Source organism: Gopherus flavomarginatus, chromosome 6 (genome assembly GCF_025201925.1).
Source record: "Gopherus flavomarginatus isolate rGopFla2 chromosome 6, rGopFla2.mat.asm, whole genome shotgun sequence".
Taxonomy (NCBI): Eukaryota; Metazoa; Chordata; order Testudines; family Testudinidae; genus Gopherus; species Gopherus flavomarginatus.
In genome coordinates, this window is record NC_066622.1 from 49,814,087 (window position 1) to 49,841,619 (window position 27,533).

The window sequence follows — 27,533 nt, forward strand, 5'->3', positions numbered from 1 at the left end:
TGGGGGGTGCCACTGCCCCCACACCCACATCCTCTCCAGCTTGGGCCCTGAGACATCCGTTGGAACGAGAGGACGTCCCCAGCTCTCAGCGCCCTGCCATGGCCACTGAGCCTCCCAACACAACAAGGACCGAACTCAGACCCTCCCGCAGGTTGAATGATGGAATGATCACCAGGCCCAGGCGACCTGGATCCTCTCCCCATAGTTGATTGGTTACCATAGCAACGTGCCAGGGAAAGGTCACACACACGTTCCCCTGGTGAGCCAACAGCCTCTTAAACCACGTGCCAGTATCACAACGCTGGGGTGCAGGGCACCCAGGTGGAGATTCTCTGTCACCATTACAGCCTGTAGTCCGTCAGCTGACTCGACGAGTGTGGATCTCAAAGAGCCAACCCTGAAGGAGTGCCCGGGCCGGTTCTCCATGCCCGCAGGTGTCTTTGCCTAGCCCCCGGCTGCGTGCCCCCAGAAGGACTCACGTTGTTGTTCTTCCCCGACAAGACGCACTCGTCGATCCGCTGCTGGGACGCAGGCCAGTGAATCTGACAAAACAACAGATGCCGAGTCATCACCTGGGGTGTTCCACTGGGTCTAAATTTAGATCTGGCTGAACCCACGCAGCCGAGTCCTGGGCCCCTCAGAGAGCTCCGTGCCAGGGTCTGCTACCAGCTTCCCAGCGGGAACAGCCAACAGCTCGGCCAGCACCGGGCTGCCCAGAGGATTCAGGGGGCCTGGGGCAAAGCGGGGGAGCTGCAGCGCTTGTACTCATCCAGCGGTGGTCTGGGTCTTCGGCGACATTTTGGCGGCAAGGGGCCTTCAGTTGCTCTGCGTCTTCGGCAGAACTGAAGGGCCCCCTGCCACTGAAGACTGGGACCGCCAATGGGCCAGACTCACGGGGCTCCTGAGGGGCCCGGGGCCTGCAGCAAATTGCCTCACTTGCCCCCTCCTCTGGGCGGCCCTGGGCCAGCACACGGGGACAAACCAGGACCCTGCATCTCACTGTGTTCCAGGGGCTGGCAGAAGCTGCCCTGGGCTGACAGACGGGGCGAGTGAATTCCCTTCTCCCCAGTGGTGGCTCCACTTCTGGCCCATGGAGAAGGCATCTCCTCCAGTGGCGGATTTAGAGTTAGTGGGGCCCTGTGTGCAGCTTCATTTTCAACACCCCCTTTGGGACCAAGCCAAGAAAAAAAACATTCTCTTTTATCTCCCTCCCTCGCGTTTTTCATCCATCCTTCTTCTATAAATAATAGGAAGTACATGAAAATAAAGTGAGGTGCCTTGATTGGGGCAGGGGGTTGGAGGCAGGAGGGAGTGCGGGCAGGAGGAAGTTTGGGTGCTGGGTGAGGGCTCTGGGCTGAGGCAGGAGATTGGGGTGTGGGAGGAGGGGTGAGGGGTGCAGGCTCTGGGAGGAAGTTTAGGTGCGGGGTGTGGGCTCTGGCCTGGGGCTGGGGGTTTGGGTGCAGGAGGGGGACGGAGGTGGGCGCATACCTTGGATGGCGTGGCTCCCAAAGTGATCAGCGCACACACCCCTCCAGCAGTGGCTCCTAGGTGGTGGAGGGCCAGGGAGTCTCCGGATGCTGCTGCCCGCAGGCACTGCCCCCACAGTTCCCATTGGCCGGGAACTGCGGCCAGTGGGAGCTGCGGAGTTGGTGCTCAGGGCGGCGGCAGCACGCAGAAACACCTCCTCCCCCAGGGACTGCAGGGACATGCCATCTGCTTCCGTGAGCAAAGCAGCATGGAGGCAGGGAGGCAGAGCGGGCAGGGAGCTGCTTTAGCTCTGCTGCGATGCTGCTGCTGGCATGTCTCTGCATGCCCCTTGTGGGGAGGGGAGCAGCGGGTCTCCATGTGCTGCCCGGGGTGGGGGCAGTGCACGGAGCTGTCTCCCCCCAGCCAGGGGCGTGCAGCAGCCGGCCGCTTCCGGGAGTGGTGTGGGGCCACCAGCCATGGCATGCAAGGCAGCCTGCCTGCCTGAGCCCTGCTGCGCCGCCGGCTGGGACTCAGGAGCAGGTTGTCAGATATTTGTCCTGCATTTTGGGGACCCCCCTGTTGTTGGTTTGTTTCATGGTAAATCTGCTCCTGGTCTCCTCCCCTGAAGCTCAGACACCAGATCGGGAAGGCGGCCCAGAGGTAGATAAAGGACCCAAGAGGGGCTGGCAGCCTTCCCGCTCAGCATATCCTGCCCCTTAGCCCCTCCCCAACCTCGGGCATGGACCTACAATCTGCTGCTGCTGCTCCATGCCTCCCTGTTGGCCAGGCCCCAGGAGCCACAGGCCGGGGAAAGCTCTCCAGAGACGGCCCAGCTGAGCCCAGTCTGATGGGCCAGCAGGGCACTTGTGAGGGACCTGGGAATGCTCTGGGGGTGGCTTTGCCACATGACATCCCACATGCAGTACTAAGAGCTGAGAAGAGAGGAGGCAGGGTCTAGGCAAGCTCATCCTCCCCTCCCCAACAGCTCCATCACCACACGGCCATTAGGATTACCAGGCAACCGGTTTTCGACTGAAACGCCCAGTCGAAAAGGGATCCGGGCAACTCCAGTCAGTGGTGCAGCAGGTCTACCCTGCCTACCCTGGCTCTGCGTGTCTCCCAGCAGCGGTTGGCATGTCCCTGTGGCCCCTAGGCACAGGAGCGATCAGGGAAACTCCACATTCTGCCCCTGCCCCAACCCCAGGTCTGCAGCTCCCATTGGCCTGGAACCGCAGCCAATGGAAGCTACAGGGGCGGTGCCTGCAGGCACGGGCAGCATGTACCACACAGAGCTGCCTGGCCATGCCTCCGCTAATGTCCAGACATACCGGCCAGTTCCAGGAGCCATACGCAACCAGGGCAGGCAGGCGGGCAGGCAGGGAGCTTTAGTCCTGCTGCGCCGCCAACTGGGAGCCACTTGAGGTAAGTGCTGCCTGGACGGAGCGATCCCCAACCTGCACCCCAACCACTGCACCTGGTCGGAACCCCTTCTCGCACCCAAACTCCCTCCCAGACCTCATACCTCCACCTGCACCCCAACCCCCTGCCCCAGTTGGAACCTCTTCCCACACCCAAACTCCCTCCCATAGCCTGCACCCCACACCTCCTCCTGCACCCCAACCCCCTACTCCAGCCCTAAGCCCCCTCTCGTACCCTGCCTCAGTCCACTGAAAGTGAGTGAGGGTGGGGGAGAGTGAGTGATGTGGGGGAGGAGAGGGCTGGAGTGAGTGGGGGCAGGACCTCAGAGAAGGGGTGGAGCAGGGGTGGGGCCTTGGGGAAGGGGAAGGGGCAGGGGCAAGGATGTTCTGTTGTGTGCAATTAGAAAGTTGGCAACCCTAATGGCCATGCGTGGGCGTGCTGGGGGTGACTCTGGTGCTGGTCAGTGGTGCCTGGCTGGCCGCTCAGTGAGAGCATCCCCCTGAGGGCCTCATCAGTTCAGAGGTTTTCCTGCCCATCTCCCACTGCTGACACCGTGCCACTGAAAGCAGCTGCACTGGAGTACTCAGGCTGCCTATGGAGGCTGGTGTTTTTACTGGGTGGCCCAGCTACACTCAGAGCAGGATTAGCCAGCGCAGGAGCACAGGCATCGGAGCCCCGTCTGCTCTAGTGCTTCCACTCTTGCTAGCGCCAATGGGGAATCTTCAGAGAGCTCCCTGCAGAGCCAGCCCACGGGGCAAGTCTCCACTTAATGCTCGGCCTCTCTGCTGAGACATCAGAAAAAGCACTGGGTCAGGGGCCTTTAGGGAGACCCTGACTGAGACAGGAGCCCATTTCTCTGTCCCCAAAGAGACGGGAAGGGCCGTAGGATTGAGACAGTCACCACTGGGATGGGCCAGCTTTGAACCCCAACCTAGAGAAATTTGTACCTTATTCCTAATATGTGTTTCTCTGGCTTCAGCTCCCAGCCATTGGGCAGGTTCTGCCTTTGTCCATTAGGTCCAAGACCATAGCTATTGGATCTGTCCTCCCTACACAGGCTCCCATCACTGAGGATCAACCTTCTCAGGGATCAATTTAATAGCTGGAGCTTCCTAAGTCAGTCAGCAAAAGGCCCCGACTGGCTCTCGGCTTCGCAGCCTGCCAAGGTCCTGGGGGAAGTGTACACTAGAACTAGGACAGTCCCCAGCAAAGGTCTCATGTCCCTGGGCCCTGGTCTCCCACTGGCAATGACTCAATATGAGGTGGAACCAGGCAAAGCCGGGGATGGATGGTGGCTATCAACTCCTTCACTCTACCCAGGGGCCTAGCATTCTTCCCCCTCCTGCCCCACTTCATCCCTTGCGGGCCCCCCAGGCGGGGGCAGGTTGGAAGGGCCCTTACAATGAGGGGTTCCCGGTTGATGTCGTGCAGGTCCAGCGAGAGGATGTAGTCCTTGCTGCCCACGTACATGCGGTCGTGGTCCTCGTCCTTCAGCAGGATGCGGTAGTCCGTGGAGTTGAGCAGGAAGTTGAAGAAGTGAGCGGTGCTGGTGGCCTTCAGCTCTGCAGGCAAACACAGTTGGTGGGGTCAGGGTCCTCCCGGCGGGACTCTGGGTGCAGCGGCATCCAAGAGAGCAATGACCCCTCGCCTCAGAATTAGTCAGCCCGCAAGACAGGGCTGTGACGCCCACCACAGCCTCAACAGCCACAAGGTTCAAACCCCCATAGCTTTGGGGTGCAATAGGACTACGTCACACATCCCAGGGTCTGCCCTGCCAGGCTCTGAGAGCCCGACCCACACGCCAGGGCCATCCCAGCCTCTATGCACCCAACCCACACACCAGGGGCCCCCAGGCTCTGAGTGCCCGAACCACAGGCCAGGACCCTCCAGCATTCCCTCCTCACTCCTGGACTGATCTTCCACCGATCAACCACGGGCATAAAGTAGCCCTTCTGCTCAGGCCCAGGCACCTTAGGCCAGGCAAGGAGAGGGCTGGCAGGGGGTTACAATGACCCAGGCCCGGGTATCATTGGGCTGGGCAGGGATGGGGATTACAATGATCCAGGCCTTGGCACCATGTGGCCTGTGTTTAACATGCTCCGCAGACTGACCATCCTTAAACCCCGCCGGCCACTGTCCTATAGGACAGATCTGAGCAGCGCCACCCCATCCCTGCCCCGTCTCTCTTTGCACTTCCACCCACCCTTCCCCCACCTCTGTTAGTTCTCCTAAAGGCTAACACTGGACACGCCGACGGCACCTTTCACATCAAGAAATCCCAGCCCACAACCCTTTCACTCATGCCTGTAGACACCCAGGTCGTGTCATCAAGCACTGAAAGGCAACCACATCTGGGGTGGGACGTGTCTACAAGCCCGCACAACACCGCCCAGGGAGCGGAGAACAATCCTGTATCCCAATGAAATTATACAGGAATTTCAGCCTCCCTGGAGCATTGGAGTCAGCACTAGTCAGAGGGGAGCACACACCCCCTCCCATTTCCCGCAGCACAGTGCCCATTAGCACCACACTGGGTTATTGGGGCCAGAATCGGCTCGGAGAGCACCCCCTACTGAGCCACCTGCCCCACTCCCTGTGGCACAGTGCCCCCTAGTGCTGCACTGGGGCACTGGGGCACACACTAGCTCACAGGGGAGAGTGCCCCCTACTGAGTCACCATCACCTTTTCCTTTAGCCCCTGAGGTTTCTGTGGAGACCACGGTGCCCTTCCAAACAAGCTCCCCTAAGGATGTCCGGATCACACAGGACCTGACAGATGGCCTGGCACAGTGGGACAACCTCTTCACATGCTGTCACGGCGTAGGGCACTGGGGAACCCCCACGGCACAGCCCCTGAGATAGCCAGGGCTTGTTCACTGCCCTGCAGCATCACTTAGTGCTGAGCACCTCAGGATGGGCAGAGCTGCTTGGGCTTGAGAGATTCATGGCTCAGCCAGTGGGCAGCTAAATGCCAGTGACCGGCCAACTTATCATTCCCCCATCCCCGCTGGCAGCCAGCCATTTCTGCAACCCACACCCAGGAAGGTCCCCTTGGCAGATGGGGCAGTGCTCTGCTCAGGCTGGGGCCCTGGAATCCAGAGGGCCCCGTCCTGCTCCATGGCATTGGATCCTGCAGACGTTGTGAGGGCAGCTCACACCCACTGATCCCAGAGCGGGCAGTGGCCTGCCCACTGACCAGCTAGGAATAGGGTCCAGTCAAGCTCCTGGCCCCTTAGAAGAGGGGCAGGCAGAGCCATGGCCCTAGGGGATGCAGAGGGCAATGTGGACTGCAGCGGTAGGATCTCCAGCAGGGCCCAACTGGGTGTCCTTTCCCTGGCAGTGACTGGCACCAGGCAGCAAAGCCAGGTTGTGCAGCGGGGGGTGGGCGGCTGAGGCCCTTGCACCCGGCCCTGAGGCATTTCCTGCAAATCCCTTTGGGAGTCCAGACATACTAGAGATCTCAGCATGACAGGCTGGCAGCAGCTGGGCATAGGGCCCAGCACAGGTGCCCGTTGAGCTGTGTCAGGAATCTGTGCCCACAGCTGCCAGTCAGTGAAGAAGGGCTGCAGAAAAAGGGGATTCTGTGCCTCCTGGGGAGCTGGGTCATAAGGCAGAGTGGACTGAGCATCAGGGTCTATGACCAGCTGTGCCAGGCACCATCAGCAATTGCCTTCCCCCTCTGTGCCGGCTCTCAGCCTGTGGGTATTTAAGACTGGCAGCCTGTGGGGGCAGGGACTCTCTCGCCAGGGATTCTCTCTCTTGTGTACGTGCAGTGCCTGGCACAATGAGGCCCTGAGGTCAGAATAAGGCTCTGGCCCCTCGCATCAGAAAGTCAAGCAGTCAAATACTTTGGCTGGCCCCATAGCAATGTAGAATATTATCATCCATCCACCTACCCCTGTATATACACACTCACCCATCCATCCCTGTACACATCCATCCATCCATCTATCCCTGCACATACACATTCATCCATCCATCCATCCGTCCCTCCCTGTACATACACACTCATCCATCCATCCCCGTACACATCCATCCATCCATCCACCCATCCCTGTACATACTCATCCATCCATCCCTGTACACATCCATCCAACCATCCATCCATCCATCCCTCCTTCCCTCCCTGTACATACCCACCCTCCCACCCATCCCTGTACACATCCATCCATCTATCCCTCCCTGTACATACACACCCATCCATCCATCCCTGTACATATCCATCCATCCATCCCTCCCTGTACATACCCACCCATCCATCCATCCCTGTACACATCCATCCATCCATCCATCCCTGCATATATGCACTCATCCATCCATCCCTGTACATATCCATCCATCCATCCCTGCACATACACACTCATCCATCCATCCCTGTACACATCCATCCATTTCTCCCTCCCTCCCTCCCTCCCTATACATACACACCCATCCATCCAGGAGGCAGGACTGGGTGGCACAGAGCTGGGTGGCACAGAGAGAACTCATTGAAAAACCCCAGCTCAGGACACTGTCTGCAGCAGGTGCCCCCGCACGGGGTACAGGAGTGGAGAGGGGGGAATATTGGGAGCCCCTGGTTTGCCTCTGAACAACCCCTCCCTCATGCCCCAGCACTGCCAAGGACACCGCTATTTTTGCCACGCTAATAGCCAAGCTGTTCGTACTTGGAGGTGTGTGTGTGTGTGGAGGGGGGTTGCCTAACACTGCCTTGCTGGATGCCAGGGGATCAGCTAGCTCCTGCCCAGGTTACTGGTGCAGGATTCCCCCAAAAGGCAGATCTGTGCCCACTTTCCAGGTCCAAGGCCCCCTCTGGCTGGGCTCCCATGCCAGGCAGGCCCAGACAGCCCCAGGTGTACCATCGGCCACAGCAGGACTCTGCTATCTGCTGGGAGCTGCCCCAATTACCCTGCAAGGGAAACAAGCCTCACTGCCTGGGCACCAGAGCCCCCACCTGCCTGCTACTTGTGGGCACTAGGGCTGCAAACCCTCATCCCACGCAGCCACCTCTGCTCACCCTGGATGAGCAGCACCGAGCCTCCCGCCCCCTCCCACGCCACAGAGGCATTAAACCCCCTATGGGGCGCAGTGTGATGGGATCCTTAACGACGCCTGAACTCTGGAGCCATGTGTCACCCCCAACCCTACTGGCACCAGCTCCCGCAGACACCATGACCACCATATGCTGCCCTGCCCCGGATGGAGCCAGCATAGATGTTAACAGGGGATTCACCCTCCCCTGCCTCCTGACTGTCACGGCACTCCTCAGAAAGCCCTGTTCACCAGCAATGCCAGCCACACAACGCTGAGTGGGCTGCACCCCATGAATCTTGCCAAGGCGTACTCATACATCAGCCAGAAGATCAACCCCCGGGCCTGCTGGGGCAGCAACCATGGCTCCGTGCCAATGGGCACTGGCCAGGACTGAGCCAGACTCCTAACTCCAGTAGAGTCCCACCCAGCTTGCTGCTGGGGATGAGTAATACTAAACACAGCAGTGATGCTACCGCTCCAGCTGATCGGCGCTTGGGAGACCCCCTCGCTGGGTGCTGACTGACTGTACTCAGAATGGGGGGTCTCTGGGAAGAGCCCCCCACAGCCATCCCACAAGCTGTGTGGCATGAATAGCTCCAGTGCCTGAGCTGGCAAAGCCATCCATCCTGCCATCCTCACTTCCTCACCATAGTTTAGAAGCTTCCCAGGTGCACACCTCTGTACTTTTCCCCATCTGAGTGGGGCCTTTTGGGACAAACGCCAGGAATGCAGTGGCCTGGAAGGACTGGGTCCAAACCACACCGAGGGACCAGATCTGACTGAGAGCTCAGCATGCTGAGTGAACCCTGAGAACCTGCCCTGAGGTGCCTTAGCAGGAGCTGTTGGGTGTGGAGTGTGTGGGGAAATCTGGTCCTTACTCAGGTGCCTCATAGGTGGAGAGCTCTTCCCAAAGCCAGGCCACACCTGAGATCTCCTGCCTTCAACAGTGACACCAGTGATGGTTCCAACCCTTGGCCATTTAGGCTGAATGCTGCTTGCTAGACTTTCTTTCTTTCTTTCCCTCCCTCGCTCTCTGGAGACGGATTCCCTTAAGGACTGCAGCAAAGACCCTCATGCCCTTTTATTTCTGATCAGCACCAGCACACTGAAATCATGGGCTCATGAGACTGAAGAACTCTCTTGAGCCACCTTGTGCTGAGCTGTGTGGAAGGACCTGGAACCAGTCCAGGGGAAGGAAAGCCCGAAAAGACAAGAGAGTGAGTGGTTGAAAGGACAAAGAGTCGACCTGGGTAGGTCTGTAATGTCCCCATGGGGTAGGTCTGTCTCTCATTGTGGGAGCTTCTCTTGGCATCTGATGGGCCCCGCATGCAATGTTGTGAGCCGGTGAACCAGAGGCACGGGAGCTTTATATTCTAGGAAGGAAATATTCCCCCTTGGGAAGTTATTTTTAGCCTGAGTGTGGGAGAAACGACTGAGAGTATAATGAGGGTCATGAATATTCACGTGCTAAATGAGGCAGACAGATGGAAGTCAGGAGTGCTACAGATGCTCTGGGCAAGAGCCAGGTTTTCATAAGCATACAGTGTCACTAGCACTATAGTGGGACTCAGTCTGATTACATTATCCATCCCTCTGTCCAAACCTCCCTCTGTCCATCTGTCCATCCATCCATCCATCCATCCATCCATTCGTCTCTCCCTCTCTCTGTCCATCCATCCCTCCCTTCCATCCATCTGTCCATCCACCCATTCCTCCCTCCCTCGCTCCCTGCATCCATCCAGTCAGCCAGCCAGCCAGCCACAGGTCCATATATACTCCCATCCATCCCTCAGACTTCCCTATCTTCTCTTCCTTCCAGCCAACCAGCCCACCCCTCCTGCCATGGCACACCCAGGAGGAAGTGGCAGGGAATAGCAGAGGCCCAGGCCAGATTACATCCATGGGCCAAAAGCAACATCAACGGGCTAGGAAAGGCCTGCATGCAGGGTGTGCTTAGAGGGGCACTGCAATGATGCCCCCTGGATCATTGGCCAGGGATGCGGAGTGATGCCACCTCTCAGGGCATGTCCCGGAATGCCTATCAGGAGACAGGCAGTGTGGGCAGCCTGCAGCTGGCTCATCAGTACAAGGCGTACACTTCCATTCACCAAGGGCACCCGATGCTCCACAGGAGATGAGGGATTCCTCCAAGCAGTGCGCCATCAGCACTAAACAGGACGCCAGTGGCGTGAGCTCCCTCTCTCAGCCCCAGCCTTGCCCAGCAGGGGGCGTTGTGGGGAGGGGGAAAGAACGCTGGCTGTGGGGGAGCTCCTGGCTACTCCAGCCCCAGCTTCTCCCAGCACAGGGTGCTGCAGGCAGGAGTGCTGGCTGTGGGGGAGCTCCCAGCTATGTCAGCCTCAGTCTCTACCAGCAGGGGGCGTTGTGGGTAGGGGGCAGGAGCTCTCAGCTACTCTAATTCTTTCTGGCAGTGCCCCTCCAGTGCCAGCCAGGATTCAGACATGCAAGGTCCCTCACAGCCATACCCTAGCAGTGCCCATAGCATGATGGGCAGAGTCAGTGTTGGACACCCAAACTGTGTCACAGGGACACTTGTGCTTCGTTCTGCTCCCCCACTGCTCGGTTCTACCACGTCCCAGCCCTGACTGCCCCCCACAAACCCAGCTCCGCCCACATCCCAAAATAGCATGGGGTCTGGACATCGGTTCCCTTTATGCACTGATCAGGGTGCATCTTCTGCAAGGTCTTAGTAACCCAGCTCCTGGGACTGTTCTGGGATGGCATACAGCACTGCCAGGCACCCGCTTGGCTCCCATCCTAGCCAGCTCTCTGCTTCGCTCACTGAAAACTGAAATCCCCCAGGTCCCCGCACTGGCCTCACACAAGTGGGGAGGGAGTCCCAAGAGTTTTTATTCGATCCCCTGCCTCCCAGCCAGGTCCCCTCTTCCCTGCAAACACTGAATCCAGCAGCACACTTGCAGGCCTGCGACCAGCAGTGCCCTTTGGATTTCTTCTTCGCATCACTGCAATCACAGCTCTGTCGGGTACGGCTGAAATAACAAGTCCTATCAAGGTCATCCAAGGATGTCCACGTGCAAGAGATGCCTCCAAAGTCTCTCCAGAAAGGGAAACTTTCTTTTGACAGACTTCTTCTCTACTCTAGTCCTAGCCTCTCCCAGCAGGGGGTGCTGTGGGGAGGGGGCAAGAGCACTGGCTGTGGGGGAGCTCCCATCTACTCCAGCCCCAGCCTGTTCCAGCAGGGGGCGCTGTGGGGAGCAGGGCAGGAGATCCTTTAAGTGGTTGATGAATGCACCAACTATACCTATATGGCTACACAGGCTGTGCTACGAAAGGGCACAAAGGGGACGTAGGACAATTTTCCAGGCCCCACTGGGCAAGGATCCAGCACACGTCCACAGCCTCTCCATCCTGGGTTATTATGATGGCAAAGCACTCAGCGATTTCAGCGACCCTCTGCCCCTCCGCTTCCAGGGCTTGTGAGAACCCACAGCGCCTAGGAGAGCCTGCAGGGGAAGCCAGGTGCTGATAACAAGCTACATTTCCCTCCCGTTCCCACAGCCAGACAACCCACACCGGGCAAAGGCTCCCCAGGAGAACCAGTCTCCAGTGCAGTCCCCTGGCTGAGTGAATGGAAGTGTGGTCTGTGGGCAGATGAGCTGGCACAGGCTACCCAGGCAGGGTGTCCACGGGCATCTCAACTACACTTCCACTGGGGGGAGCGTTAGACAACTCATCCATGCTCCCTCAAAGCCCCACCTTTCCTGGCACCCTGCCACCAAGGTTCGTCCACTTCAATCTCCTGCTGGGCGGCTTCCAAGTTGGACCCAAAGCCACTGGGGCCTTTCCACAGAGAGCAACGGGCTCCGGACCAGCCCTAAGGCCATTCACCCCAGCCCCATCGGGAAATCCAGGCCGGGCCTGGGGTGGCAGGGAGGTGGAGGGCAAAGGTCAGGGGGGGCTGGAGGGGCAGTCAGTGGGCATGAGTCCCTGGGGGTGGGAGGAATAAATTCCTGCCCTGTCTAATGTGGGGTGGGGCAAAGGGGGCAGGAGGAATTGGGAGGGGGTGGAGGAGTTGGGTGGGAGAATTGGGAAGCTGAAGTGAATAGGGAGGGGGCAGAGGGGAGTTGTGAAGGGGCAGGGGAGCTGGGGGAAGTTGGGAAGGGGAAGTGGGGAGTTGGGGGGGTAGGTGAGCTGGGGAGACTTGGGAGGAGTGGGGGGCAGGAAGGAGTTGGGAAGGGGAAGGGAGGACTAGGAGTAGGGACGGGGCAAGGGGCAGTTGGGAGAGAGCAGTGGGTCTGAGGGGAGTAGTGAGGGGGCAGAGGAAAGTTGGGAGGGGTAGGGGGCGGAGGGAGTTGGGGTGAGTAGCAGAAACTGAGAAGAGCGACAAATCTATATTGGGGGCTCTCCTCACCAGACCCCAGTCCATCTCCATTCCCGGCCCAGCTCCAGCCCCCAGGCCCAGCTGTGCCTTTGAGGCCCCATGCTATGACCGTAGCTCTCTGGAGGCGCCCCCCCCCCCACTCACCCTGGTGCCCTAGTGCACTACCTGGGAGCTGCCTGCCCGACTGCCACAGCAGGCAATGCCTGGGGGGAAGAGTGCGGGGGGGTGCTGTGAAAGGGGGCTGGCACCCTGCCCGCTGCAACATCCCAGTGTGTCCCTTGCTGGGAGCAGATGCCTTTGTCCTCACTCTTCCCAAACAAACATCTGGCATGGAAGCTGGTGGGTGGCTCCACATCTGGTTCCCAGCTGGGCTGAGCGATCGCCCAAGTAGGAGACGCAGGAAGGGGGGCCGGCAGCCTTGGCCAGCTCTGTTTATGTTGTGCGGCGCTTGCTGCTCCAGCATCCTCCCTAGCTGCTGCTACCCCACAAGCTAAGGGGGGCCCAGCTGCCCCTTGCACACTCCTGCCACGCCCCCGCTCCTGGCCCTGTCCACATTCGACATTGTCCTAGCTGTGCCCTCCGCCACAGCCCCAGGGCTCTCAGTTTCACGGTGTGCCTGGGATATCCAGAACCTGGCATGGCAGCACCAGACTGGGGCTCACTCAGGCTCTCAACTTCCCCGCGCCAACTCCATGTGGTGCCCAGCCCTGGATTCATACAGCACAGGCAGTGCCCGCTGGCAGAGCCGTTCCCCAGAATTTGGTGCAGATGAGGCTCATGGCACAGCCTTGGAAGGGGGCCCTGGGCAGCGACATTCCAGAGACCCCACTGGGGCCAGGCGGCAGGGCAGGGCAGAGCAGAGCCTGCAGCACAACTAACATCCCTTGGACCTGGAGACCAGGACAGGGGCCATTCTGCCCACACCCTATCTCCAGCCAGCCTCTCACCTGCCCAGCATGTGTGTGAGTGTGTGGGTGCATGTGTGTTCCCAGCCTCAGTGCACATGCGTGTGTGCATGTGTTCCCATCCTCTGCATGTGTGTGCATGTACATGTGCGTGTTCCCAGCCTCAGTGCTTGTCTGTGTGTGCGTTCCCACCCTGTGTGTGTGCGTGTTCCCAGCCTCAGTGTGGGTGTGCCTGTGTGTGCATTCCCACCTGGTGTGTGTGTACATGTTCCCAGTCTCAGTGTGGGTGCATGTGTGCGTGCGTTCCCACCCTGTGTGTGTGTGTGTTCCCAGCCTATGCGTGTGTGTCTGCATGCGTGTTCCCGGTGTGTGTGTGCATGCATGAACCACTACCACGTCTCTTAAAAGCACAGTGCACTAGTGACGTAGGAGTTGGAACATATTTTCTGGTACCATGCCTCCATCTCCCTCTCTCTGTCAGCCCCAGTACCCGGCACCCTTCCACAGCCCAGACAACACAGACTGTACAAGACTGTAGTAAGGTTGGCCTATGAAAGACACTCTCGGCTTAGCTGTCCCGAGACGGGGTGTGGGGCCTAGCTTCGTAGCTGGGCATAACAGACCAGACACCCTCTATTTCGAGATCTTCTGCCCTAGGGTGTATCTGAAACCTGCTCTTGTGATAGACTCGTAGACTCATAGACTTTAAGGTCAGACGGGACCATTATGATCATCTAGTCTGACCTCCTGCACAACGCAGGCCACACAATCTCACCCATCCACTTCTATAACAAACCCCTAACCTATGTCTGAGTTATTGAAGTCCTCAAATTGTGGTTTGAAGGCCTCAAGCTGCAGAGAATCTTCCAGCAAGTGACCCGTGCCCCATGCTGCAGAGGAAGGCGAAAAACCTCCAGGGCCTCTGCCAATCTGCCCTGGAGGAAAATTCCTTCCCAACCCCAAATATGGCGATCAGTTAAACCCTGAGCATGTGGGCAAGACTCACCAGCCAGCACCCAGGAAAGAATTCTCTATAGTAACTTAGATCCCAGCCCATCTAACATCCCATAGTGTTTGAGAGCAGGGTTAATGTGCCCCGGTTGTGTGTGTGTGCATGCACATACGTGAACACTCACACATGCAAATGCATGCACACACACATGCATAAGTGTGTGCGCACACACACACATGTGCATGCGTGCCCACACACACATGCATGTGGGAAGTCGAACCAGCCTAGGGACATGTCTATTTTGCTCTTCCTCCAGCCACAGGAAAGGAAGCAAAACAATTCTCTGGTGTGCTCCCAAATGACAGTGGTTAGGCGAAGTGAGTGACGCCTCAATCAGTCACTCACCGCCGTCCTTGGCTCCCAGCGGGCATGCCCTCTGCCCTGTCCTAGTGCACTGTCCCTTCTGTGACTGCCAAGTCCAGGCTATGCCATGGGAACCCTGGACCGCCAGTCTGAAAAGCCAGAGGGAACTACAGGGTCTGTCTGTGTCCCACAGCTGTGAAATGAATTCTGCTTTTCCCCTCTACAGCATGGCCCTGACCCCTCTGCCACATGGGATACAGCAGGACCTGACCAATGCTGCCACCCAGCTCCTGCTGGGACCACTGAACGTACTAAGGCCAGGTCCACAAAGGAGCTGATTCCTAGGGCAGCTAGGCACCAGAATATCTTTGAAGGTCTGACTGTGGGACTGGGTACTAATGTGAAGAATGAGCAGCTTTGCCGAGTCCAGCCTGTTGTGCTCTGTGCAGCCAGCTCTGCTCTCCCAGATACCACACCTCAGCGCTCCCCACCCCTCAACCAGGTTGGGAACTCCTCCCATGGCGTGTGGCAGGGCTGATCCTCAGGCAGTACAGGCAACAGGGCGCAGCTTACCAATTAACTCTTTCCACAGCATTTCTGGCATAGGGCAAAACCCCCACCGGGTCTGCAAAGGGCAGCCTGGGGAAGGGCTGAGGGGAAGCCACGTGCGTGTGTGTGTGTGTGTAGGAACAGTTTGTGTGTGTGCAGGAACAGTGTGTGTGTGTGTGTGTGTATGAACAGAGTGTGTGTGTGTAGGAAAAGTGTGTTTTTTTGTGTGCAGGAACAGAGAGTGTGTGTGTTTGTGTGTCAAACAGAAAAGGACCTTCCAAGAGGTGATTAACCCTGCCGCCCTAGGGCAGGGACTGCTCTGCTCTGTGTCTGTCCAGCACCAGGCACAGCAGGGTGCCAGACTGAGACCAGGCTGGTGTGACCAGCATGCACATAAACAATAATCGAAGCTACAAGGAAATACTCGAGTGTCCATTTGACTCCATGAGTGTCCATTTGACACCCTCCCTGGAACCACTCCTCAGCTCTAGATGAGAACCAATTAGAGTGAATTAGCCTGTTCCGCCTCACTGGGGTAGCCCTGGCAATATTCTCCCCACGCGCAGGGGCCTGATAGTTCAAATGAGGGGCACTGTCCCTTTAAATTAGCAAAGCCATCAGGAAAGTAACAGACAGGCGTGGGGGGCCACCCCTATTACTGTGCTAATGGCCTGGGCAAAGGCTGTGACAAGTTTTCATTAACTTGGGTGTTCCAGCTGGGTGATGCGTGTGAACAGGGCACAGGCAGACAGGATGGGCGTTGTGCTGGCAGATGAGAGGCACAGCTCATCCTAGGGAGAAGAGCACCTCTGGAGACCTGGGTGAGGAATGTGTGGAGATGTCCCACCTGCGATCACATCTGGGGTTAGCAGTGGGCAGAGACAGAAGCCGCACCAAGCCTTCCAGTGGGCTTGCAGACCCATGGCAGGCTCCTGGGGATAATCCATGTGTGGGTGGGCTGGGTCTGTGTGGGTTCATGGGGTGGGATCTGGGGCTCCTGACCGACGGGGGAGATGCACGAGTATTCGTGACCCTTTTTCCGTGAGCGCTCGCCCATGCAAATTTTCCCACACCAATGTCAGAGGGGTGCAGAATGCCCCTCGCCAGTGCAGTCTGTGAAGGCCTGTCCACAGCTCCAAGCTCCTGCTCTTCCTCTCTGCTTCCCTTTCCATGACCCTGATTAAAGATCTCCCCACACACCAGAGCTGGCTGCAATTATTTTGTTATCATGTTCGTTAGACAGACAGCAACTTTCTGAACTTTCGACAACAAAACCAAACAGGAATGGGACAAATTATGCTGTGTGTGTGTGTGTATGTATGTGTATCACTGCAAGGCATTCACGCAACCAGTGCGTCACTGCCAACGTGAGCCATGGGGCCTGTGAGCCTGACCCACTGCTTCTGCCAGTCCCTGGCCCACTCGGCCAAGCAGGATGGTCAGAGTCCTGCACACACCTAGGGAACCATCTGCCACCAGAGCTAGGCCCAGACCCCCTTGCTCCCTCCCTGCCCTGGGACAGGCGCTGACCTGCCAGTGATCCTCACTGCACCCAGGTTCCTTAGCCTCTCCCCTGTGGACCCGGCATCACTGGGCCCACGCCGCAGAGGGGTGCCAGGCTGGGGACTGAGCTCAGAGCTCACAGCATGCCTCGCTAACAGGCTTGTCTGACCAACGCGGGTGCCGGTGCTGTTCATGCCCACGCTGGAATCTGGTTTCCTGGGCTAGACTGCAATGCCATCTGCATTCACAGAGCCCCACATGCAGCCTGCGACCTTTCACTGGGGGCGCCTTCACCAGGAGCCTGGGGTTAGCACTGCCCCTCAACTGGCCACACGCTGCCCCACAGGGCCAGCCCAGGGCATGCTGCCCCCACCTGGGACTGGGATAGAAACCTGCTGCCTGTTGATCCCAAGGCAAGATTCTCAGAGCTAGCATGGGGACACAGCACCTGCTCCCTGGGCCGTTGGCCTGCGCAGCCCCCTCTCAGCTGCCCACGAGACTCGTGCCAACCATAGAGCCACAAAGGCTGTGCACCTTGAGGCACCTCTTCCCTCCAACTGGCCTGGGGAAGGGCTGCAGGGCTGCAACCCCTCCAGTGTCCTGTCAGGGGCCAACCACAGCTGGCTGGGGTTAGTGTAGGTTCAGCTGGTGGCATCCTGGCTGGAGCTGGCAGTTGGGGTGGGTGTGGAGCAGCTCAGGGATGTACCTGCTCGGCTGGTGCCAGCCTGAACCCCTTATCACCACTCATGGTGCTAATTCCCCACTGATGCTCCAGCTACTGCTGGCCTCTCCACCAATTCCCTGGAGAGCCCCTCACTGCCTTCTCAGGCCTGCTCCTGTTGCTCTTCCTGCTGCCAGGACGGGAAGAGGTTCTGAATCCAGAGACTCCCCCAGTTCCTCTGACCAGGCCCCCGTTGCAAGACAGGTGCAGGAGACGGGAAGGAGACACCTGGGGGAGCCGGCAGTGACAGCTCTACCTCTGCTCCCCCAGAAGCCCCGTCCATGCTCAAGTGCAAGGGTTCGAAATGGCTCCCCCCGAGGCCTCCAGACAGTGGTTCTTCAGGAGCCACACCGCTCAGAGGGGTAGAAGTCTCCCCATTATGCTCCTCCCAGTGCAGGAGGCTGAGGCAGCTCTCCTGCTCCTCCAACGGGCCTGCCCAGCTCTCCCTGGGGCCCAAATTCTACCCTCCTTGCTCTCTGGCTGTGCTGTGCGGGGGCAGCAACCTGTTCTGGGCGCTCCCTGCTGAGCTCAGCTTTTGTGGCGGCTGGGAAGGAAATCTCCAGCTCTCGTTCTCTAGTTCCTTGTCCTTAAAGCTAGGCCTGTGGGGCCGGAAGCTAACGCTGCCACAGGAGGGGCTTAAAGAGCCTCCACCTGGTGCTTCGGTGGACCGGACGCCCAGGGAGACGGGGGGAGGAGGGGTATACAGAGGGGGTGCCAAGCAGGTTCTGAGGGTGTGACTGCGCACAGTCCGGTCTGGTTTGGACCCAAAGGGGTACACATGTATCCCAGCAACCCGTTTTGGGACACAAAGGCAGGGAGAGGATCGAATACAGCTGCAACCATGGGGGGAATTTCGGGAGTCAGAGTGTGGTTACCAGGAAAGCCAGTGGCGCTAAAGTGCCAGGCGGTTTCTTGTGCCTATTCCCGGAGTCCCTAACAGACCAGGCACACCCCAGGAGGCTGGGGGCTACAAACACTCAGTCCCCTGCCCCAACTCAAACAGCTCATCTGTAAGATGCCACCAGCCCCGATGCCAGTGGGCGACAGGTGGCAACATCCCCTCTACTGAACTGCCAACGCCACTTCTTGCAGCCCCTGGGTTTCCTTGGGCAACTCCCAGCCCAGCCTGGACATTGCTCAGCATCTGAGTGCATCCCAGGGAGCCACAGCAGCTGGCAGCATGTCCATCATCTTCCCAATGACTCATCCCTTCTTCCTCCAGCAAAGGGCAGGCAGGATTGGGTGGGTGAGGTGATCCTCAGCGGTGCAGGGAGCCCAGGGAGCGTAGTCCGCCCAAAGCAGAGAATGGCAGATTTTTGCCTCCTTGGTTGACATGTGAGTCATTGGGAGCTGGAAAATGGGTAGGAAGAGTCAGGGGAGCAGTCGGCCACCTCCCTTTCTGATTCGGGCAAAGTCATTGGCAGTTTCCTTTCTGGGCTGTGCCATGGTCACCTCCGCTGCAGGAAACACAGGCACAGGATGTGAGCTCACCAGGCTCCTTTGGCCGTGACGGTTGGCTGCCTGTTTGCTTCCCCGAGGTCTCAGGCGGGCGAGCCCCTTTCCTGAACTCCGGCAGGCCGGCTGGTGAGGCTAGTGTGCTCCCCAGGGGACCCGTGGATGCGTATCTGGATAATTGATGAACTCAAGCTGGGTTTATTCAATACAGCTGGCCAAGGAAACCCAACCTGTGACAGCAAACAAAAGCACAGCAAAGACAGGGTTTGTTTATGGCCCTCGGATCTGTTTTCAATAAGCTACAGCCCTGGGGTGATGGATTGTTTGCGGGTGGCAGGTTTGTTGACATTGTTTTAGAGCTCATGGGATCCTTGCTGGGAGTGCAGGGAAATTCAGGGGGCCCAAGGCAGCTGCGCTTGGGCTCTGGAAGGTGCTGTTCCCCGCTGCCTGGAGAGGGGGATCCAGCAGGAGGGGGCCACCAGAGTACAGGGCCTCACTATCCCAAGGCCTGGAGTCTGGACTCCAACCAGAGGCGTTTTAATATCCTTGGCCTGGGCTTGGCTCCCTGGCACTTCGCCTTTGGGGGCAGAAGTGTGAGGAACACCAGGGTTTGCATCTGCCCCTCCTAACCCGCAGCACGGGTGATCCTCTCTATCCACAGCATGCCCTCTGTGTGTGGGGCCGGTGGAGCGGGGCCAGCTGTGTGAATGCCAGCCCTGCCTGTCAGGGATCTCTCAGCCCCGAGTGGTGCTCTGATCTGCTGCTCAGGTGGAGCCCTGCCAGAGAATGTTTCTCCTCTGTAGCCTTGCCTGTGCAGATGGGCATCCAGCAGCCCAATGAAGGTTGGGCTGTATCCCTCCAGCAGGGGTGCCCTGGGGCCGGTTTCAAGTGGGCACAGACACCACCTGTGGTCTGCCATGAGGCACCAGGGCTGTAAGAGTGGGGGCTCAGTCCTCCCCCTACAGACTCTGGCTCCCCCCCCAGTGCCAGGCTCCCTATCCCGACTAGGGGGGGCCCTGAATGGCCCCGGGACACAGACTCGCTCTGGATACCAAAGCAGCTGTGTGTGGAACGTCCCGCCCACTGTGCGCTACAGCACCCCAAATACACACTGGGCTGCTCTCTCCACTGGGAACTGAAATGCCCGTCTGTGTTCGGCCTGGCCCCGGGGTGGCCGCGGAGCCTTGTAATGGAGGAAATGCTGTAGGTCCGGCCGGGCCCATCACATCCCTGCAGAACACGATGGCAGCCAAGAGGCGTCCCCTGGCTTGGGCCAGCAGAGGTAGGGCTGCTCCGAGACGGATGAGGCCGAAATCCCCTCTTGTCCCAGACACGGCAGGAAAGGGAACCGGGGCCATCCTGCCCAAGGTCTCTCCTCAAGAGCTAAATTTAGCCTCCTGGCCCTGTGGTGAGCGAACACGGGGATGCTGCTGGCGGAGCGTTTCCTGCAGCCTTGGCCAGGAGAGCGGCCGGCGGGGCGGGGGACCTGGATGGACTCTGCCACAGCTTCTCATGCTGCTTTGCTTTTCAGAGAGAAGAGATGCTGGCCACTGGGTAAATTCCAGAGTGCTGAACCTGGCCCTGCAGACTTGCATCCACACCAGCCAGCAAACCCCAGTACTGGGGAAGTCCAGCCTGGGTCCCTAGCAGGGAGCTGCAGATGCCCTGGCGCTGCATCACAAGGCCATGCCGCTGCACAGCGCTATGGTGCAAATACCCTCCCCGCTTTCCATGGACCCACGGGCTCCTCTGCTTTCCTCCACCCACTGCTTGCTTGAAGGACGATGGGTGTCAGCAGCTCGGCTGCATCTGCTCTCTGTTCGTGGGTACCACGCTGCAGCATGGGGCAGATGCCTCCGACGCTTGGGAGAGGCTAGACAGCTAGTGGAGCCTCCATGCAGGCTGGGGGAGCTGCTTTCGATGCATGGCCTGTTCGTGTGACAGCTCCATCCCCGGCATCACAGTCTGCATTCTGAGCCAAGGGTCGAGAATCAACGAGGGGCAACTCAGCAACTCCTGGGGGGGAGGGGAACAGGGTGCAGTTACCCCCTGCGAGGAGGGAGAGGGCCAGGGAGGCTGGGATTTGAGAAAAGAACAAGTGGGCTAACGGCTGTGTGGGCAGGGACAGGTGGGGTGAGGATGGGAGGGGCCGTGGTGAGCGGATAGTGGGGTCTGAGGACAGGCAGGCTGAGGTAGATCGGGGGGAGGGGTGTACAGGGGTGTGCGAGGTCAGCCAGGCTGGGGTAGATAGGGGCGGGGCATACCCGGGGTCAGGCAGGCTGGGGTAGATTGGGGGAAGGGTATGTGACAGAGTAGGGAGTATTAACTTGGTAATGTTGCATGGGAGTTTTACTAGTTTACTGTCTTCTGCTAACACGGGGTGTGCCTCCGTTTCCCTGGGGTACTGTACCAATGGGGTACACCACCAATGTAGATGGTGATGGGCAATAAGGGGGTGACTTCACTGAGGGATGATACTTGATGGCCAGCACTTAAACCAGAGGTTTCAAACTCCCGGCCCATGGACCATCTGCGGCCTGAGAAACTCCTCACTCCGGCCCGCAGAGGAGAGACAGGAGGAGAGACACAGGCAGACGCTGCTGGCAATGTCTGCTGTAGGCTCTATCCCCCACAGCTCCCATTGACTGGGAGAGAGGGACAGAGATACCACCATTAGTTGCCGGGCAGAGTCAGCCATGGAGACAGTATTACTTTTTTCCACAATGAATACAAACAAGTCAAAATACTGAACACAACTATCGGATGCACACCTTGCTGCAATCCTGAAGGTTTCAACTGCTCAGTCACGGAGGCCAAACATCAACAAATTGACAGAACTGAAGTGTTGCCAGGTGTCTGGCAAACACCAAAAACTCTCTGGCAGGCGAAGAATTGTATAAAGTTGTATGACAGCTTTATTATTTCTAAGAAATTCAAAATAAAAAATACAATATAAATATTTTATTTTCTGAACACCATCTACAGTGACATTATTGGCCCCCAGGGAGGATTTGAGGACTGGCACTGGCCCTAAGGCAAACTGAGTTTGAGACCCTTGACTTAAACAATGGTGGCTGCCCTTCATAACCTGAGCCCAGGAAGGGGTTGGGGTCAGGTGACATCTTCTGCCTGGGAAACTAGACAAAGGCGAGAGAAGGGGTCAGGGGATGGCTGAGTGAGGCAGCAGAAAGGGGTTTTGGTTGGTTCAGCTGGCCGGGGAGACATACGTGAGTGTGCGTGTGTGCATGCGGAGGCCGAGAACCTGGATCTGGGCTTCCCATCCCCCCAAAGGGACTTGACCGAGGGGTTCTGTTTTCTGTACCTACGAGCTCTGCTTTAGACTGTGCTCCTGTTATCTAATAAACCTTCTGTTTTATTGGCTGGCTGAGAGTCACAGTGAATTGCAGGAAGTGGGGGGTGCAGGGCCCTGACTCCCCCACACTCCTTGACAACTGCTGGCAGCGGTGGGATGTACTGCACCCTGTGGACGGCACTTTCTGCAGTAAGTGACTCGGGAGCAGTAAAATGAAGGGGGATTAATAAGAACCAAGCGTGCTGAATGCTCAGAGAGGAGCAGTTTCAGGAGGCGGAGGAGCTACACTTAACTCCTGGGAGTGTGGGACCGGTGAGAAGGACTGTTGCAGTAACAGGGTCCCCCTGGGGACTGCTGCGAGCGATTTCAGGGGTGGAGGAACCTGCAGCTTGACCCTGGGAGAGAGGTGGTGACCTGGAGAAGGCCTGGCACAGTAGAGGTTCCTCCTGGAAACAGTGGGAAGCTGAGAGCACACAAGCCTGCAAGTCCACAATAACTTGGGAACAGCAGGGAGATGTATAACCATCTCCTTAAGAGGGACCTTGTAGAGCTGTGCAATGAGAGGGGGCTTCACAGAGGGAAGGCCACCAAAGCACAGGTGGTTGCCCAGCTGGAGGAGAAGGATTGCTTGGAGGAGCTGATCGCTGTTCCTGAGGGAAGCAGCCCGGCAGATGCAGCATGGGCACCAGTGTCTGTCCCGACTAGGTCTGCTGCCAAGGGCACTCCGAGGCCCCTCCTACCTATGGCTTGGGGAAGGGCTAGAAGCAGCCAGGTGAACCCCAGGGACACTGTGACTCCCGCAGCAAGCTCCCCACTGGAGCTGAGGTGGCTGGAATGGGAAAGAAGGAGCTGGAGGATAGGGAGAAACAGCGGCAGCATGAACTGGAGTTGGCAAAGTTTAAGAGCAGAGAGCCCCCTGCTGTGGTGAGTGAAGGGGGACCCAGGACTACATGGAACTTTGATAAGCGCATCCTGGCCCAGTTGAAGGAAGGGGAGGACATATATGAATTCCTGATGGCCTTTGAGAAGACCTGTGAGCTGCAGAGTTGACCCTGCAGATAGATTCTGGTTTCTCACCCCCTTATTGGACCCCAAAGCTGTAGGGAAGTACAGCCAAATGGAAGGGGTGGAGGCAGGGGACTATGAACTGTTCAAAAAGGCCCTCTTATGCGAGTTTGGGATGACTACCAAGGCGTACCGGAAAAAGTTCCGGAGTCAGCTTAAAACCCCTAAGGACACATATCTGGAACTGATCCTCCGAATGGAGGGATATGTCCACAAGTGGTCAGATGGGGTCCAGACTAAGGAGGACATGGCTAAACTGGTTGTACTGGAGCACCTGTATGAACATTGCCCATCTGACCTGAGGATATGCTTGGTGGACAAAAAGCCAGAGGACCTGCAGAGCACAGGGCAGCTGGCCAACGAGTTTGTGGACAGCCAGTCAGGTGGTGGAATGGAGGAGTCCCAAAAGAATAAGCCCACCACGGTGCAGAGAGAGGGTCAACCTGGGAACCCTCAAAGGGGGAATGTGGAGAACCCCCTCTCCAGGGGAACAACTGGCACCAGGACCAACCGACCAGCTCGAGGGGACCAAAGGAATGTCAATTGTTATTATTGTGGGCAGAGAGGCCACATATGGACCCAGTGCCCCAAGCTCAAGGACAGACTGAGGAAATTGAACCCTCACAAGGTTAACTCTGTAGGGACCCAGACAGAGGAGGGGCAGGCTTCCCAGGCTGGCAGCTTACCAACTGCACAGGAGGGAGGAGTCTCCCAGACCAGCTCCTATGGGGGACTTGATGGGCCGGACTCAAGGTTCTCCGTTTACAGGGTAGGCACAGGGCTGTCCCTGCAGAGTGAGAGCATTGTTCTCCTGGAGGTGGATGGGAGGAAGGTCAATGGATACTGGGACATGGGCGCTGAGGTGACGCTGGCCCTGCTTGAGGTGGTGGCTCCAGATTTGGTGGAGCCCAATACCTACCTGACCCTGACAGGCATGAGCAGGATCCCATTCAAGGTGCCCGTGGTGAGGGTACATCTGAAATGGGGGGCCAAGGAGGGCCCCAAGGATGTGGGGGTGCACCATCATTTGCCTGCTGAGGTGTTGAGGAGGGGATGACCTAGAGGATTGGCCAAGCAACCCCCATAATGCCCTAGTCATGACCCGTAGCCAGAGCCGGTGAGGGACACTACATCCTGACATCGGGGAGGATACCTCACCAGAGGTGTAGGATCCTACCCTGGTGGGGAGGGAGTGCCCAGGGACAAGGCTCAGAGGGGCTGTGGCTTCAGACTCAGCCGGCGAGACAGAGCAGGCCCCCATCCTTTCCCCAGCTGCTGAGTTCCAGGCCAAGTTGCAGAAAGATGCCTCCTTGCAGAAGCTAAGGGACTTGGCTAGCCTCAGTGCAGCACAGACCATGGGGAAAGGCTGCCAGGAGAGGTTCCTGTGGGAGAAGGGATTCCTGTATCAAGAATGGGCTCCCCCAGGGAAAGTGGAATCATGGGGGATCCGGAGACAGCTGGTGGCCCCCCAGAAGTATCACTGCAAGCTACTGTACCTGGCCCATGACATCCCTTTCTCAGGACACCAGAGAATCTGGTGTATCAGGCAGAACTTTTACTGGCCTGGAGTCTTTAATACTGTCCAACATTATAGCCGATCCTGTGACCCCCATCAGAGGATGAGAAAGGCCCAGGACAAAGGGAAAGCGGCTTTGAGACCTTTGCCCAGCACAGAGAAGCCTTTTCAGAAGGTGGCTGTGGACATAGTGGGGCCTGGTTGGGGAAGAAACACATTCTGGTGGCAGTAGATTTCACTACCCCTTACCCTGAGACAGTGGCCTTATCTTCTCTCGAAGCAGATACAGTGGCAGATGCGCTGCTGATCATTTTCTGCCAAGTGCAATTCCCCAAGGAAGTCTTGACAGACCAGGGATCCAACTTCATGTCAGCCCTGCTCCAGTGCTTGTGGGAGAAAAGTGGGGTCCAGCACATCTGGGCCTCAGCATATCACCCCTAGGCTGGTGGAGAGGTTCAATGGAACTCTAAAGATGATGCTGAAAACCTTTATGAACCAGCACCCACAGGATTGGGACAAGTATTTACCTCACCTGCTGTTCACGTACAGGGAAGTGCCCCAGGAATCTACCGGGTTTTCACCTTTTGAACTGCTATACAGAAGGAGGATAAGGAGGCCCCTGGACCTAATGAGAGACGAATGGGAGGGGAAGGATGCTCCCGATGGAGAATCAGTGGTGGAGTACGTCTTGACCTTCTGAGAAAGACTTACTGAGCTCCTGGGCTTGGCCAAGGAGAATCTGGTCAGAGCCCAGAGGAAGCAGAAGGTCTGGTATGTCTGCACAGCGTGGGCCCGGGCCTACACCACCGGGGACCAGGTGATGGTTCTCATCCAGGAGAGAAAAAACAAACTATAAGCCACCTGGGAAGGCCCTTTCAAGATTGTCAAGCAACTAAATGAGGTAAACTATGTGGTGGAACTTTCTAACCAGGCACACTGCCACCGGGTGTACCACGCTAATATGATGAAGCTATATTATGACAAGGGGAATGTGGTGCTGGCCACGTGTAGACACTGAGAGGAGCAGGGAGATGACCCTTTAGTAGATCTATTCTCTGAGACAGGAGCTGGCTCCTCCCTGAAAACAATTCCCCTCTCTGATCAGCTAACACCTGCCCAGCAAGCTGAGATCGGAGGGGTGCTGCATTTGTACCGACAGCTGTTTTCCAACCAGCCTGGACTCACTAATCTGACTGTCCACCAGGTGGAGACAGGATCTCATCCTCCTATAAGATGCTCCCCTTTCTGAGTCACAGGAAAAACTGCTCAGGACCTGGAAAGAGAAGTCAGTGACGTGCTGGCTTTGGGGGGTGATCCAGCCATCTTCCAGCCCTTGAGCCTTTCTTGTACTTTGGTTCGCAAAAAGGATGGGTTGATCTGGTTCTGTGTGGACTATCGAAAGCGTAATGCCATCACCATGTCTGATGCCTACCCCATGCCCAGGCCCGACAAGCTCCTAGACAAGCTGGGAGGAGCTTGCTATCTTTCTACCATGGATCTTACAAAGGACTACTGGCAAGGGCCGCTGGATGCAGATGCAAGGCTGAAATCTGTCTTTATCACCCCTCTGGGGCTTTATGAGTTCCTGGCCCTGCCTTTCAGCCTGAAGGGGTTCCTGCTACCTTCCAGCACCTGGTGGATCAGCTACTGAAGGGGGTGGAGAGTTTTGCCGTGGTGTACATTGATGACATTTGTATCTTTAGCCAGACCTGGGAGGACCATGTGTCCCAGGTTAAACAAGTGCTGGACCAACTCTTGGAGGCTGGGTTGATCATAAAAGCTGAAAAGTGCAAGATGGGGATGGCCCAAGTATCTTACCTCGGCCACCAGGTGGGGAGTGGCTGCCTAAAGCCAGAACCAGCCAAGGTGGAGACGATCAGACACTGGCCCACTCCCCAACCAAAAAGCAGGTCCAGACCTTTATTGGGATGGCGGAGTATTATCGAAGATTTGTGCCACACTTTAGCTCCATAGCTGCTCCTATCAATGAGGTATACAAGAAGGGAAAGCCAGACAAGGTGGTCTGGACTGAGCAGTGCCAGAGGGCTCTCTGTGCACTGAAGGAAACTCTGGTCAGTGGCCCAGTTCTGGTAAACCAAGACTTTGACAAGCCCTTTAAGGTGTTCACCGACACTTCAGACACAGGGCTGGATGTGGTGTTCATGCAGGTTGATGAAAAGGGGAAGAGACATCCATCATGTACTTGAGCAAGAAGTTGTTATCTCAGGAGTCAAACTACGCAGCCATAGAGAAGGAATGCCCGGCTAAGGTATGGGCCGTTAAGAAACTACAGCCATATCTATTTGGGCGACACTTCACTGTGTCTCCATTCTTCCGACCTGGCTACACCAGATGAAAGGAGCAATGTCAAGCTCCTGAGGTGGAGCCTGCTCCTCCAGGATTACGATATGGAGGTGGTCCATGGCAAGGGGAGAGCCAACGTGATAGCTGATGCATTGTCCCGGAGATGGGGGCCTGAACTTCCCCAGGTCACTGGTTAGACTGACTCCGTTCAGTTCACTCTCGAAGGGGGAAAAGATGTGATGGAGTAGGGAGTATTAACCTGGTAATGTTGCATGGGAGTTTTACTAGTTTACTGTCTTCTGCTAACATGGGGCATGCCTCCATTTCCCTGGAGCAGCTGGCTGAGCCAAAACGCTCACCCTGGAACCAGCATCTGTGGGGCTGGAACAGTGTCCTGCCAGGGGGATGGCAATGGAGCCAAGGGAGAGAGAGGTTGGAGGGGTGTGGGGCGCTGCACCCCCTTGGATAAATCAGTAAAAGCACTGGCCATGTATTCTGCATCTGATCGCATGCCCGGCCCCATAGTCTATATTTCCACTCTGATCCGAGCCACCTTGCGTCTGGCTTGCTGCCCCAAGGGGCTCACCCTGCACCAGCCTGTGCCAATGGA

General features: G+C 57.5%; 1 protein-coding gene across 3 annotated transcripts in view; it reads right to left on the bottom strand.

The window, feature by feature from the left end:
- The window catches only part of SEMA3F (semaphorin 3F), a 105,175-nt gene that overhangs the window by 31,748 nt on the left and 45,894 nt on the right, over positions 1-27,533 (bottom strand). For 2 of the 3 annotated variants that reach the window (XM_050958647.1, XM_050958645.1), the window contains exons 3-4: positions 4,288-4,448; positions 480-542 (exon numbers count right to left, since the gene is read on the bottom strand). In XM_050958647.1, coding sequence (XP_050814604.1) covers positions 480-542; positions 4,288-4,448 — 224 coding nt within the window. Of the gene's footprint in view, positions 1-479; positions 543-4,287; positions 4,449-9,163; positions 9,261-27,533 lie in introns of those variants that run through there. The other variant, XM_050958646.1, reaches the window with a different exon arrangement.